The 16,164-nt window shown below is 44.7% G+C and overlaps 1 protein-coding gene across 13 annotated transcripts in view; it reads left to right on the forward strand.

The window, feature by feature from the left end:
• Positions 1–16,164, forward strand: part of SGIP1 (SH3GL interacting endocytic adaptor 1) — a 221,250-nt gene that overhangs the window by 194,566 nt on the left and 10,520 nt on the right. For all 13 annotated transcript variants that reach the window (XM_053246554.1, XM_053246556.1, XM_053246549.1 and 10 more), the window contains 5 exons: positions 3,340–3,495; positions 10,255–10,387; positions 10,676–10,878; positions 12,247–12,311; positions 13,799–13,963. In XM_053246554.1, coding sequence (XP_053102529.1) covers positions 3,340–3,495; positions 10,255–10,387; positions 10,676–10,878; positions 12,247–12,311; positions 13,799–13,963 — 722 coding nt within the window. The remainder of the gene's footprint in view (positions 1–3,339; positions 3,496–10,254; positions 10,388–10,675; positions 10,879–12,246; positions 12,312–13,798; positions 13,964–16,164) is intronic.

Raw genomic sequence — 16,164 nt, forward strand, 5'->3', positions numbered from 1 at the left:
TCCCTCCCACTACTTTAAGATTCAGCCTATGTATCTGGAAAACTGCTAGTATACTTATAGATACCCATATCTTTAAAAATTCAGAACTGATTGTAAGTGTAAAGCAAATGGCAAATATAAAATAACAAAAGTTCTATTTAACAGTTGTTAATAGAAGAAAGCAATGCAATTAGGTAAGAGTGAAAGAAGATCCTTGCTGAATCAGATTAAGGACTATCTAGTCCAGAATCAATTTCCCCAAATCTCAGGAGCAAACTTCCTTGCCAGTGTAAGTTTTGGGAATGTTTAGAAAGAAGCCAGGATCACTCATGGCTTCCAAACTGACCAATCCTGGCTTATTTTCTCTAAAGTTGCAAAATAATCCAACATCTGAACCCAACTTCACACTTTTGGTTCAGATTGTGGTATATTTTGCAACTTTGTATAGAATAAGCAAGAACTGGTTGGTTCAATTGTCATGATTTATTTATCAATCATACTTTTATATCACCATATTTTATACAATTATAATTATTAAAATTAATTCCAAAGCTTATGAGAACAGCTTGTGAGAGTCTTGAGTGTCTTCTTGGAAACAAAACAGAGAAGGAGATGCTCTTATTTCAGCAGGGATCATTTTCCAAAGCCCCAGTGCAGCCACAGAGAAAGCCCGGTCCTGGGTCGTCACCAAACAAGCTGGTGACAACCACAACCAGACCTCTCCAGAAGTTCATAACAGGCGGCAGGGTTCATGACAAAGAATTTGCTCTCTTAAATAGCCTGAACACAAGCCATTAAGGGCTTTATTGGTAATAACAAGCACTTTGTATTTCACCTGGAAACATATTGGCAGCCAGTGCAGTTCTTTTAAAATTGGTGTTATAGGGTTCCTTTGTGTTGTCCCAGAGACCAATCTGGCTGCCTAATTCTGTACCATTTGTCATTTCCGGACTACATACAAAGGCAGCCCCACATAGAATACATTACAGTAGTCAAGCCTGGAGGTTACCAGCACATGTACTACTGTTTTAAAGTCATTCACCTCTAGAAATGGATGTAGCTCATGTATAAGCTGAACCTGACAAAAGCGTTCCTGGCCACTGCCTCAACTTGAGAAACCAGGGAGAGCTTTGGGTCCAGGAGCACTCCCAAGCTACGTACCTGATCTCTCAGGGGAAATATAACCCCATCCAGGCTCCATGTGACTGTACATTCAGGAATGATTGATCCTGACTTCTTTCCAACCACAATCAAAAGTAGAATTCTTCTGAGGCTCACAAAGGAGGGGAGAGCACATGACCCCAAGGCTCAGGTATGTCATGCAAAGCCAAGGCTTAGCTTTGGCTCCATGTGACTGTACATTCAGGAATCAACAAAGAAAATAAAAATCTGTGTCCAGAAAAAAGGTTCTCATGCTATATTTAGGAGTAACAACCACCTATTAACAACAATATTTTTCCCTTTTCCTGAAATTCTGACTTGATGCTTCTTGTTACAGTTGTGCCTCTACTGAATAGTCCATAGATAAGCAGAAATTACAGTTTTAAAAAGGCGTCTTCCTGCTTCTGAAGAAGACTGCTTTCAACGAAGATAGCTAAGCATAGTGGCTGACAGCCAGGGGAGCAAAGCACTTCATGCCTGTCCATTTATCTGCATTCCCTCCTGCTTGCCAGGTGCGGGGAGTGAAGGACAGAATGGGATGAGAGAATGCCCCCATGTGACTGTGCCGCTTGACAGGCTGACAAACCAGGGATGGGATGTGGCGAAATCCCTTGTGCCGGGCAACTCCATAGCTGTGAAGGTGACTGGAAGGGTGGGGCTGCTGTTTGGAGAGGTGGCCAGCAAGAAAGGCTGAAGGCATGGAGTGGCAGCTGCCCCGGGTGCTTCTGTGCGGCTGCCTCTATGATTGCAGTTTGAAAATCAGCATGAAGCCACACTTATGGAGGCATCTGGGTTTGGACACAACCCTCTGGCGGCCAAACCAGAGGTCTCGGCAGTGAACCTTTGTGCAAATCGAAGGTTCAAATTGGAGTTTGAACTCCATAGCTGTGAAGGTGACTGGAAGGGTGGGGCTGCTGTTTGGAGAGGTGGCCAGCAAGAAAGGCTGAAGGCATGGAGTGGCAGCTGCCCCGGGTGCTTCTGTGCGGCTGCCTCTATGATTGCAGTTTGAAAATCAGCATGAAGCCACACTTATGGAGGCATCTGGGTTTGGACACAACCCTCTGGCGGCCAAACCAGAGGTCTCGGCAGTGAACCTTTGTGCAAATCGAAGGTTCAAATTGGAGTTTGGCGAGGCAAACCGCAGGTTGCTTTTGGCCCCAAACTGCAGTTTCACACTTTCAGATGTAATGGAGTTCCAACCTCTGGCCAGTTTAACTCCAATTTGGCATTGCATCTGAACCCAGCTTAATGGTTTATTTTTTCTCTGCAGAACTGTCTTTCGCTGGTATTCTAAACAGGGTTTCTCAACTGGCCTGCAGGGGTCCTACAATTGTTGCAGCCTCCCTGTCACTCAAACCTCCTGCACATGCTTACACTATATTACGTAACAGTTCACACATTTCTATAAATATAAGTTTTTAAATGCATATAAATAACACCTTTAACAGCCAATACTAAAAACAAAATGCAAAACATTGCGATGTTTCCTTAGGATGTCAGCCAATATTTACATGGTTTACCCAATGATCATCTTGATTTTGTTTTTGTTTCTTATATTCAGATCATATCTTATATTCAGATAGAACACTGACTTCTTTCTTCTCAATCTCACATAAATTATTTTACTACTTAGTAGTCTGTTTTCAAAATTGTGTAGAGTTACCTTCTATTCGTGAAAATATGTTTAAAGTATAGACCTATTATGTGGATCATAAGCTATTTTATGCCATTCTGTTTTTAATAAACATTTTGCATTATTGGTAGTCTCTAGCTCTTCACCGCTTAGTTTTCCTTCTCACTTCTCCCCACTTTCTCTCTCTCAACCCAGAGCGAGTTGAATTTCTCAGTTGAATTTCTTTTGGATATTTTTATATTTTGAGCAGACTGAATTCTTATTATGATTCTATTTATTCATGAAGAGAAGTGAAAATGAATTTTTGTGTTACTGCCACTTCTATGCATTCCAACCTGAGTAGCTATACCCAGGAGATAAAACTTAGTGTAATTAATTAGTTTGTTCATATTGAACTATAAGCCAAAATTGGAACTGATCAGATTGCTATTGCTAGCTTTAATCAGTTAATGTTGACACTTGCATCAAGAGGAAACAAGTGGTATCTAAAAGCAGTTTCAGAGGAAATTACATAAATGAATTGTGTGTTCTCTTTCCTTTTGTCTGTCTTTCTTTTGATTTTGAAGATGCATAGTAAAAATTACTGGAGAAATGGTGCTGTCGTTTCCTGCAGGAATTACTAGACATTTTGCCAATAATCCTGCCCCAGCTGTTTTAATGTTCCGTGTGACAAATTACAACAGGTTAGAACACGTCTTGCCAAATCCCCAACTTCTCTGCTGGTAAATATTATTCTATGTAAATTTTTGTTTTAGGAAATGTCACTTTTGTAGCTTTGCTCAAGGAATATTTCATGGGTAGTAAATGTGATTCACAGTGTTGTTTTTTCTATATGAACTCTTTCTGTATATGTTTGGAAGTAAAAAAAACACAACCCTTTGCCTGTCCAAACATGGGTCAGCATGGAAATAAAACCGCATGTTGCAATAATCTAAGTGAGATATCACCATGTCATGTGTGATTGTGGCCAAATATGCTGTGTACAAAATGTAAAAACATATACATACACTCAAAAAAAAAACTAAAAAGGAAAGAGACCAATAATTATTTTTACAGTGAAAACTCTGCTTATGAACCATAAACCATGGCAAAGGAAGAAAAGGAGCAAAATGAAACAAAAACAATAATATCTAATATCTGGTTTTTGCGTCTGACATTTTGGCTTGGTGTTTCTCACTGAAATTTGTTTCTGAATTGAACTTTTCAATAATATGTTTACAGGAAAGTTGAAATTGTGATTGCTCTCCACCAAGTGCAGTGCATTTTGTCCAGTAGCAATTATGTACTTTATCTAATAATGATCATGTCTACTAATGTGCCTAATTAATAATACAGATAACATTATTGTACAAAGCGAAGTGAAAGCAAAGCCAAAACATAAATATAGCAAAGCAGCTGATAACAACAGGTTACTCACCTGTAACTTTGGTTCTTCTAGTAGTCATCTGTATTTCTACAGAAATGGACTATGCACCTGCGCAGAGACTTCGTCGGAATCTAACAAGCTCAATTCTCCTGCTTTGGGCAGGAACCCAGCCCCCAGCCGCTATATGCTGCTGCGCCACTCCTCATTCCCTCAGTCACAGAGTCCAGCTTCAGTGAACCCCGCAGGGAGGACAGGAGTGTGTGTAGAAGTACAAATGACCACTATAAGAACCAAAGTTACAGGTTTGTAACCTGTTGTTCTTCGACGTGGTCTCTGTCTTCTACACAAATGGGTGCATAACAAGCTAGTGCCCAAGGAGGAGGGAAGAACAGAAACAAATATAATCTGTCAGAAAATTTTATTTCAGAAACAAGTACATCAACTGAAAAGGGATTGCAGGACACTCCTGCCAAATACATTATCATTCCATGCCCTGGAATCAATTGCATAAAGGTGGATAAATGAATGGGGCAAAGCCCAAGTAGCTACCTGACATATAGCGTCTAACGGGACTGCATGATCAAAGGCCACAGAGGCTCCCAACGGGATCGCACAATCAAAGGCCACAGGGGCTGCCATGGACCAAACAGAGTGCGCCTTAACTGTCGCAGGCAACTTCTTATGAACCAATTGATAACAAAGCTCAATTGTGGAAACTATCCATCTAGACATGGACTGGGCCACAACTTGTAGACTTTTATGTGGCCCATTGTACAGAACGAACAAGGATGAAGATTTCCACCATTCAGCAGACCTCTGAACATAGAAGAACAATGCCCTTTGAATGTCCAAATGGTGTAACCTCCTTTCTGCATCCGATAAAGGATTTGGAAAAAACACGGGCAAAGTGAGTGGGGACGACCGGTGAAACATAGACACCACTTTGGGCAGGAACTTGACATCTGTCCTGAGTACGACCTTGCCCTTATGGAACTGAAGGTATGGTTGTTCAGCCCTCAGGGCCCTTAACTCACTCTCCTGGCGGAGGTAATGGCCACCAAAAAGGCGATCTTCCAGGTCAGGAGACAGGGATCAATTGAAACCAAAAGTTCAAACGGCAGCCACAGTAGACCAGCCAGTACAACTTAACAGGTCCCAAGCTGCCGACATAACCGGATTGTCTGGGAACATGTGTGTTAAACCTTTAAGAAACCTTTTCACCACCAGGTCTTTAAACAAAGAAGCCTGGCCAGTGGGGGAACACACCACAATGGCAGCCAAATATACCTTAAGGGAGGAAAGCTTTGATCCGGACTCCTTAAGGGATAACAGATAATTACAGATATCTTGAATGGATGGATTAAATGCATCAAAGTTAAGCAGTACAGTGAATAAACAGAAACGAGTCCACTTGTGATCATATGATTTTCATGTGGACTGCTTCCTGGCAGCAACCAGAACTTCCCTAAGTCTCAACAGGAAGTCGGCAGGACCTTCCATGCCGTCAGATGGAGTGAGCGGACATCTGGGTGAAGCACCCATCCTTCTTCCTGCGACAGCAGGACCAGCTGTCAGGCATTTCCAATCCACTGCCAAGCACATCAGGACCGGAAACCAAGGCATCCTGGGCCACCATGGGGCTATCAGGATTGTCGTGGCTTGACCCACCCTTAGTTTGTGCAGGACCCTCGGAATGAGGAGAAATGGGGCAAACACATACAGAAGGGACAAAGGCATCACCTAGAGAGCCCTTGCCCTCCCCTCCCTTGGAGCAATAGAGGGCACATTGCACATTGTCCTGGGAGGCAGATAGGTCCAGCAATGGGCCTCCCCAGTTTACAAATATGTCCCTGAGAACACCTTGGTGTAAGGCCCACTCATGGGAGACCACCGTCATTCTGCTCAGAGTGTCCGCTTGGATATTCAGCGCACCCTGAATATGAACTGCCTGAGGTGATGCCACATGTGCCATGCACCAATGTCACAGGTCCAAAGCCAGAAATGGAAGGCTCCTCAAGGACGTGCCGCTTTGTCGATTGAGGTATGCTTTCGCTGTCATATTGTCTGTTTGTATTATCACTGAATGACCCCCAATCAGGGGCAGGAAGCCTTTGAGAGCATTGAAAATGGCCAACAGCTCCAGATAATTGATGTGTTGTCCTGTTCTTTGGGGGACTAGTGTCCACTCAGACAAAGCCCATCCAGGTGTGCTCCCCAACCGAGCTCCATCTGTTGTGACCACCCACCGGGTTTGAGGGGCTTGAAAGAGAGCGCCAACACTCAAGTGCCGAAACTCTGTCCACCACTCTGCTGTCGCCCATACCCATTGAGGGGATGTGCATTCTAGATGGCCGGATCCCGAAGGGGATCGAACACATCTAAAACCATCTCTCAATGATGTGCATTTGAAAGTGTGCTTGAGGTAGTACGTATGTACTTGATGCCATGTGACCCAATAGGCGCTGTATGGAACGCATAGTCTGTGGGCCACCTGCTAGGAAAACGGAGAGTAACTTTGCGGCCCATTGGAAGGAAGACCTTTTCCAAGATTGTGTCGACTATCAGTCCAATGAACTGAATCCGACAGGTGGGTTCCAACAGATTTTTTGAAGTTTATTTGGAAACCCAGATCCTGCAGAGTATCTATCACGATCTCAAGAGCATCCAGAACTACACGCCTGGTGCTCACCACGATGAGCCAATTGTGCAGCAGCACCTGCAAACCTTGCTCCTGCAGAAACGCCACCACTGGGGCCAAGCTTTTCGTGAAGACCCTCGGTGCGGTCATGAGGCTGAACGGCAAGGCCTTGAATTGATAGGGGATTCCTGCCACCCCCACCCCCACGGCCATCTGAAACCACAGGAAGTGTTGATGCTGAAGGTATATGTGATAGTATGCATCTTTTAAGTCCAGGAAAACCATCAACATGTTCTTTTCCAGGATGGACATAATGTTTGGTACCAAGAGCATTCGGAACCTTTTATTGACCAAATGTTTGTTCAAGGCCCTGAGTTCTAGTATAGGGCACTGACCACTGTCCAGCTTTGGCACAAGAGAATACCAGGAATAAAACCTGGGGCTGTCAGGGTTCGCGACTTTCTCAATCACATCCTTTTCCAGGAGAGCAGCAACCTCTTGATCCAACTCTGGGGTGCAAGGAGTCACCACAATCCCGGACACTGGCCGTGTCCTGCAAAACTCCAGGGCATAGCCCAACCGTATAATTGTGAGGACTCACTGGTCTGTAGTCACCTTGTCCCAGCTCACCGAGAATGGGGCCAGGCGAGTCCTGAAGTGCCCTGAGTCATTGCTTCTTCTGGGAGATATTCGGGCGCTGCTTCTGAAAGGCCAGCTTACTGGGCTGGACACCCGACTTGTATCTTGGTTGGAATTTGTTGCCACAAAAGGACCATTCCGAAGGCGACAGTTGCTTGGAAGGGGTCTTCCGTGGTTGATAAGGTGACCACTTGGCAGTTCTCTGTGTTTTGCTAGCCGGCAAAGCATATGACATGGAAAGCCCTGTGCTCCTGAACCTTCTGGAGCATATCATCAGTCTGTTCAGAGAAGAGGCCAGAGCCTTTGAAAGGCAGGTCCTCGACCCTAGCCTGGGCCTCATAGTGCAGTCCCGATGAACGCAACCAAGCTTGTTGTCCGAGCACCACTGACGTGGCCATTACCTTAGTTGTACATTCTACCGAATGTCGGGCCAAGTAGAGTTCCTGTTTTGCCACCTGAATGGCCTCATGGAAAAACACTTTTGCCAGATCTCTCTTGTCCTGTGGAAGGAGATCCAGAAAGGGACACACCTTCTCCCACAAAAAGTGGTTATATCGGGCGTTATAAGCCTGTTAATTGGCTACCCGCAAGTAGAGGGCTGAGGCTGAGTAAAGCCACCTCCCAAAGGAGTCCAATTTCCTTCCTTCTTTATCTCTCAGTGCCAACTGTCTGTGACCTCTGGTCCTTTGTAAAGATGCCTCCACAACAATAGAATTCAGTGTGGGATGATTTTTCAAAAAGGACATATCCTCTTTCAGTTGCACCCGGTAGAAATTCTCCAAATGCCTGTTTGGCTGGGAAAGTGTAGCCGGCTTCTTCCAGTGAGCCCGCATAACCCTTAACAATGCTGAGTTCAAGGGCAAAGTGGCTGGTATCTTGGCTTCCAAATCAGTGAGGCTAAATAAAGGGCCCAGTTCTCCTTTCTGTTGGGTACCGAGGCTCACCCGCAAGGCTGAAGCCATTCGAGTCACGTAAGCAGAGTACAGCTTGAAGTCCTCCTACGGGGAAACTGACTTCAAGTCTGATTGTATATTGAGCAAAGAGGAACCCAGCAAAACCACCTCAGAGTCCTGAGAGCTGGCATCGCTCTCATACTCAGGCTCCTGGGGAGCCAAAAGGTCCTGAGCCATGTGTGTCAAACCCAAAGGGGAGCCCAGTTTGTTGCCCAGATTGTCTGGCATCAAAGTGAAAACTTATTGAACAGGCACGGTAGCCTGATGTCCCACGGGCACTGGGGGTGGGTGGGTTCACAACACTTGTATCGATCCCTAGAAGGACATAGCAGCGAGCAGTAATGCGGCCTCCCTTCTGAGTGTGAGGGGGGTTCACGCCTTCCCCTCATTGTTACTGTGTGTCCCGTTGAACCTTCTGTGAAGCGGGACCCATAGCGGGGTCCAACATAGTCTGAATAGTCAGATTGATTGTCCCCATGGTATCAATCATGCCCGGTATCTATCTTGATACGATTGATCACAATGGTCCCAGGACCGATCCTGTCTGTAAGTCGAGGAGCGTTCTTCCAAACCACAACAGGTACCATGTTCTCTAAGAGGGACACTCTCTTGGTGCTTCCAAGGGGGCAATTGGTGCCTAGGCAGCCACGACGCATCTTCTGCAGGCTTGGTTGGAGAATACACCTGTTCTTCTGAAGACGTATAACCCGGTTTGCCAGATGCCACTGAGCATTCCCTACTCGATCTAGCTTGATTGTGGGGCCAAATCCACCGACTCCGCCATCACAGGCAAACTAGGTCTTGCTAACACTGATGACTTCTGCACAGGGCAATCCGAGGCCACCTTAGCCTTCTTGGCCACCGGGGCCTCCGACACAGGAACCTCCGCTGTTTCCTTCTTCTTGGGTATAGGAGGGAGGTGTCGACCTGCTGGCAAGTCACGATGCAGCTTAAGCTGCTTTTTTATCTTCAGTACTGATCGCAAGGAATTCGGGGAGGACTTCGGTACCACGGGTGCCTGATGGTGAGGGAGGTCTTCTGAGCGTTCCAGCTCACTTGATGCCGTCAAAGGCCGAGCAGTAGAGGATGCCAATACCAGCATCGGGGACGGATTTTTGGTCTGCACAGGAGCAGATGCTGCACGCTCCGATTGTACCGATGAACCCATTTTTACGGACCGCTTCAATGATAAGGCTTCCAAAGAATGGAGAGCCAGATCCCACAGGGCTGCATGTAGGCTAGAAGCCCTATTCTTAAGAGCCTGTTTTGTGAACTTCTGGCAGTGAAGACAGGTCTCGACAATGTGGGATTCCCCCAAGCACAAGAGACACTTGGTATGAGTACTTGGGGAAGGGATCTTAGATCCGCATCGAGTGCATTTTTTAAAGTTCGTCGTACCTGGCATGAAAGCCAAATGCCAGCTGGCCACCACGCTCTGTCCCAGCTGGCATCGGAGCTCTAAGGGGGAAAACTCACAAAAAACAAAAGAAAAAACACTACTACGCAAAGATGAAAGGAAGGAAGGAAGAAACAAAATTAGTAAAGAAGCAGGGAGAAAACAAGAAGGGGATAGCAAGACAAGGTCTCTGCGCAGGCACAATAGCCCATTTGTGTAGAAGACAGAGACCACATCGAAGAACCTCAATGGTTATTGTTCATAATGAGTCGTTTGGCCCATAAAGATGAGCTCTCGCACTACCTTCTCTTCAGCAGCCCAGCTAAGATCTTCCAGCTTAAAAACAAGGTGTACAGTTGAAGTCAAGCTCTAAAAAGTAAACAGATAGTAAATGATTGATGTGGGCTTTACGTGCTGACTAAACAGGTTAACAGAATGTAAGCATGAAAATGGTTAATTCTTCTCCTTTTTTAAAATAAATGCCTGCAGTGACAGTACACAGTCCGATGCCAACACAAAAGAATTCTGGGTGAACATGCCAAATTTGATGACTCACTTAAAGAAAGTGTCTGAACAGAAACCACAAGCAACGTATTATAATGTGGATATGCTTAAATATCAGGTAACACCTTTTACAGAGTTTAATCTTGTCAATGAGACAGCTAACGTAATGGAGTCCATAGGCATAGTTTGATAATAAACATTCAAGTTATTGTTTTATTTGCCAAGTGGTATGGGACATCTTGCATTATTTTTGCCTTCTCTAGATCTAAATGGTGTGTTCTCTACATTGTGTGTCCATTAATGAAAATATTGAGAGAATTATCTGTTCTGCACCTAACAATGGTTTTTATAATTTTATTACCTTGGTTTTCACACATACATGTTCTCTTTCTGTCATTTTTATAAGGTGTCTGCCCAGGGTATTCAGTCTACTCCACTGAACCTTGCAGTGAACTGGCGGTGTGACCCTACAAGCACTGATTTACGCATTGACTACAAATATAATCTAGAGGCAATGACTACACCAGTAGCATTAAACAACGTGCAGTTCCTTGTTCCCATAGATGGAGGAGTGACAAAACTTCAAGCTGTGCTTCCACCTGCTATTTGGTATGAGCTAGGGCTGGTCTTTGGTCCTCTCTTACCCTCAAGTCCATCCGTGCACAGCTAAGCCCATTTTCTGGACAACCTGAAACAAATCCTGGTCAGCCCTGGCCATTTAGAACAGCATCTACTGATCAAAATCTTTTCATGATTATGTATGAATAAGTCCTCGGCACTCATGTGAGAGAGAGTGAAGAAGAGAAAGAATCTAATGCAACAGTCATTGGCACATTTCCTTGGAAGCCTTACTGAAACCAATGGGATGTATTTTTGAGTAATCATGCATAGGGTCATAGTGGAGTAGGTACAAAGTAAATATTGTACCTAATATAAATAGGTACAAAGTAAATAGTGGAAAGAGCTACAAAGTAAATATTGCAATGGCCAGGTCTAATATTTATTGGAAACATGGTACTCCAAACCAGTTTTATTTTATTTTTAATTTAATTGTTATGATGGGTCTGTGACTCAGTTTGCAGGTCCCAGGGTCCCTAGCATCTCCAGATAGAGCTGGTGAAGATCCCACCCTAACCCTGGAGAACCTCTGCCAAGGTGGTAGACAACACTGAGCTAGATGGACCAATATGATATAAGGCAGCTTCATATGTATTTTGAATCACAATCATCACGTAATATTAGACCAGCAGCCTGGTATCTTTAAATGTGGGTCTGTCCCATTCACACATAAAGCAGAGCTGAGGGCCAGAGTCAAAAAGCAAAAGAGGTGCATTGGAGTTGAACCTCTGCACAGGTACATTTCTCACAGCCTAGCTCACTTCCAGTATCAGAACCCAGATGGAGAGGAAATAGTATTTTGAAATCAGATTGCAAGGAGATAAGCCAGAAAAAACACTGGGCGCCCTGTAGCCACACACTCCTTTTGCTCTTTACGTGGTACTCTCTGCTCCCACTTCATAGGCAGACCTGCATATAAGGCCACTCGATTATTGCCATTTCTGTTATTTGGTATTTTATCATTACCAAGAGCTTCTCATTTATAAATACACAGTGGGAAATGCTAGTTTTTCAAAGGGCATTTTGATAGGGGAGTTTTCTGCACTCTCAGTACAGTGTTGTAACAGTAAGCTGTAGGCACAGAAAATGCTCCTCTATGAACTGGCAAAAAAGAGTTATTTGCAGGCATCTTATACTGGGTCATGCAGACTGCACAACCTGTGCTCATTATTATTTTTTCCTCACCCTGCCCCTTCAATGCAGACAAACATGGGCTGAAGTGCAGGGTAAAAAGACTGTGGGGTTGGATGTGCAGAATTAAATTTGGTTGCTATCTGTCCCACAGTTCAAATGTCTCAGAAGGGCTCTTCTGATAGTTCTTATATGGTCAAGTTTTCTTTCTTTTCTTTTTGTTTTTAGGAATGCTGAACAACAAAGGATATTATGGAGGATTCCAGATATTTCACAAAAATCTGAAAATGGAGGTAAATGATAGAAACTTATATGGCTCTCAAAATTCAGTCTCTTCAGCCTTCCCTCAGCCATTACAGCCTCACTTTAAAAAAGAGTCTTCTGTTACTAGGTTCTTCCTGTTCCATCTGCAGAGAGGATGGAACCATTCTGCGGATGGTTCCAACCATAGGAAACTAGTAGGGGTTCCTCCTGTTCAATCAGTATCTCTTTACCATCTGTAGTTTTCTCTCACTGGGAGGCTTTACACACAGGGCTTCTACCCCGAATCTACTTCAGAGAGGGTGTGCATTCACAAATCAGCCAAACTTACTCTGAAGTCCCTTCGAGAATCTTGGACCCTCTCCACCCACAAATCTGGCTTTGTGATGTGAATTCTAGCTTTTCTTGACATATTTCCAGATTTTTAAAATGCTGGTTTTAAGCTACTTTTTCTGAAAACTGCAGAGCAAATAGGGAGAGGCACTGATGTAAGAGCATTAGCATGATAAGAGGGATGTTCTCTTTAGAAATGCAGATATCACTCTTAAGGAAGCTCTCACTCTCCCCCCGCCCCCACTGGCTAGAAGGAAAACACAGAGCATGCCATGTAAACTTGTTTCAAAACAAAATCCAATAGCAGACGGGTGGGGCTGCTTCCCTCAATGCCGCAAGTGTAGTTTGAAGTGGCTTTGCTCAACATTTATCCTGCAGCATGAAGCCACATGCAAATAACTCCTTGTTGATGTTGTGCAGGATGTTTATTTATCGTAAGCAGACAAAGATTGTTTTTAAATATGTTGAAGGTAGTATCATAGAGCCAGCATTTCCTTTGTATACACATGCTCATTTCTTTTGTTCTACAGTTATTTCTAGTCAAAAAGGCTTTATAAAAACCTGCAATTCCATGCAGGGGTGGCATTAGGACACAAGAAATAAGTATACACACCACAAGCAATTATGGCTGTATAATCTATATATTTAATCCCCGTAGACGTGCCTCAGCCTCTGTGGGGATGTGTCCCGGCAACCCAGCTGATTGGCTGGGCAGCGGAGCGGAGGGACGCACCTGATTGGCTGAGGCACATCTGTGGTGGAGGACAGAGGTGGCGGCGGGCCTTGCCGGGCCATGGAGGCCAGGGCGGCGGTGGGCCCGGCCAGGGAGGCCAGCAGTGGCGGGGGTCCTGGCCCGGCCGGGGAGGCCAGCGGGGGTGGGGGTCCTGGCCCGGCCACGGAGGCCGGCGGCGGCGGGCCTGGCCTGAATGCGGAGGCCGGCGGCGGCGGGCCCGGCCAGAATGCGGAGGCCGGCGGCAGCCCGGCTGGAGACTGGGGTGGGGGGGAGAGAGGTAGCCGGCCCCCCAAAACGCACAGATGCTCTGTGCGGGGGTCGGCTTGTGCCAGTTTAAACCCTCTAAAAAGCTATGGATAGATGTTACTTTTGTCATGAAGATTAGCACCCCCATCAGTTTCTCGCCCCTCAGCTGTACTGATAAGCAAAATTGGGTGAATTTTCTGTCTAAAGGTGTGGGTTCTTTGCTGGCACGATTCCAATTATCTGAGGGACCAAGCAAACCTTCTCCCCTGGTTGTGCAATTCACCAGCGAAGGAAGCACTCTGTCCAGCTGTGACATTGAACTTGTTGGAGCTGGGTATCGATTTTCACTTATTAAAAAGAGGTTTGCAGCAGGTAAGATGATCTTCAGTTCTCTTATTCTAAGTGGGACGGGGCTGCATATATATGCAAAATGGGAAGGTAGATAATTAGATATGAAGGTGTGGTTTTCAGTGTTGTTCGGTCTGTATATCTACATCCAGATCTCAAAACATTCACAGCCCATGTAATGAAGAGAACAGAAAGGAACACAAACTCTGGGAAAACAAATGCTAGGAGACAATAAGGGAGGCGAAAAGAGAGTTTGAGGAACATTTATATCACAGCATCGGGGGGATAGACCAGAAGCAGGAAACCTGCCAGGGAGGTGGTTAGACCATTAGATGATGAGGGAGTGAAAGGGATTATTAAGGAGGATATGGAGATTGCAGAGAAGCTAAACCAGTTCTTTGCATCTGTCTTCATGGCAGAAGATACTGAGCATATACCTGTGCCTGAACCAACCTTCTTGGGGACAGAGCCTAAAGAACAGAGTCAGATAGATATGACTAGAAATGTCATTCTAAACTGCCTAGAAAAATTTAAAAAATTAACAAAACATCAGGGCCTGGCAGCATCTACCCAAGTCCTTAGAGAACTCAAATGTGAAATTGCCAATCTCCTTGCAAAAATATGTAACTTATCCCTATAGTCAGGCTCTGTACCCTGAGGACTGAAAATTAACCAGTGTAAAACTGATTTTCAAAAAGGGATCTAGGGTGGATCTGAGAAATTACAGGTCAGTTAGCTTAACATCTGTTGCAGGCAAATTGATGGGAAGCATTTTCAAGGATAAAATTTTTAAGCATATACAAGAACAGGGCCCTGCTGAAGAAGAACCAGCATGGCTTCGGCAAAGGTAAATCTTGCCTCACTAACCTTTTGAGGTTCTTTGAGAATTTCAGCAGATGAATGTGCATAAAGGTGATCCAGTTGACACAGTAAAGCTGGACTTTCAAAAAGCTTTCGACAAAGTTTCTCACCAAAGACTCTTGAGAAAACTTAGCAGTAATAGGATAAGGGGACAGGTTGATGTCTGGATAGGTAACTGGTTGAAGGACAGGAAACAGAGGGTAGGAATAAACTGACAGTTTTCACAATGGAGGGAAGAAGAAGTGGGGTCCCCCAGAGATCTGTACTGGGACCAGTGCTTTTTAATTTATTCATAAATGATCTAGAAGTTGGGGTAACCAGTGAGGTGGCCAAATTTACAGATGACACCAAGCTATTTCGGGTAGTGAAATCCAAAAGAGGTTGCGAGGAGCTCCAAAAGGATCTCTCCAAACTGGGGGAGTGAGTAATAAGATGGCAAATGTGGTTTAATGTCAGCAAGTGATGCATATTGGGATGAAAAACCCCAACTTCACATATACGCTGATGGGGTCTGAGCTGTCAGTGACTGACCAGGAGAGGGATCTTGGGGTCATTGAAAATGTTGAGTCAGTGTGCGGCAGCTGTAAAAAGGACAATTCCATGCTGGAGATCTTTAGGAAGGGGGATAAAAATAAAACTGCTAATATTATAATGCCTTTATACAAAATTATGGTACGGCCACATTTGGAGAACTTCATAGAGTTCTGGTCATGATATCTTAAGAAGGACATTGTAGAACTGGAAAAGGTGCAGAAGAGAATAACCAAGATGATTAGGGGCCTAAAGCACCTTCCTTACGAGGCAAGGCTACAACACCTGGAGCTTTTGAGTTTAGGAAAAAAATGACTGAGAGGAGATATGATAGAGGTCTATAAGATCATACATGAAGTGGAGAGAGTGGATAGAGAGAAATTCTTCTCCCACTCTCATAACACTAGAACCAGGGGTCATCCCATGAAACTGATTGCCAAGAAATTTAGGACCGACAAACGGAAGTACTTTTTCACATAACGCATAATCAACCTATGAAATTTTCTGCCACAACATGTGGTGACAGCCAACAGCCTGAATGGCTTTAAAAGGGGTTTTAGATAAATTCATGGAATACAGTCTATCAGTGGCTACTAGTCTGAGGGCTATAGGCTACCTCCAATCTCAGAGGCAAGATGCCTCTAAATACCAGTTGCAGGGAAGTAACAGTAGGAGTGAGGGCATGCCCTCAGCTTGTGTGCTTCCTGGAGCCATCTGGTAGGCCACAGGATGCTGGATTGGATAGGCCTTGGGCTTTATCCAGCAGGACTTTTTAAAATGTTCTTATTCATTCAGCTTGCCCTAAATAATATGTGTGTAAAGTAATTTATGTG

Source organism: Hemicordylus capensis, chromosome 4, assembly GCF_027244095.1.
Source record: "Hemicordylus capensis ecotype Gifberg chromosome 4, rHemCap1.1.pri, whole genome shotgun sequence".
NCBI lineage: Eukaryota > Metazoa > Chordata > Lepidosauria > Squamata > Cordylidae > Hemicordylus > Hemicordylus capensis.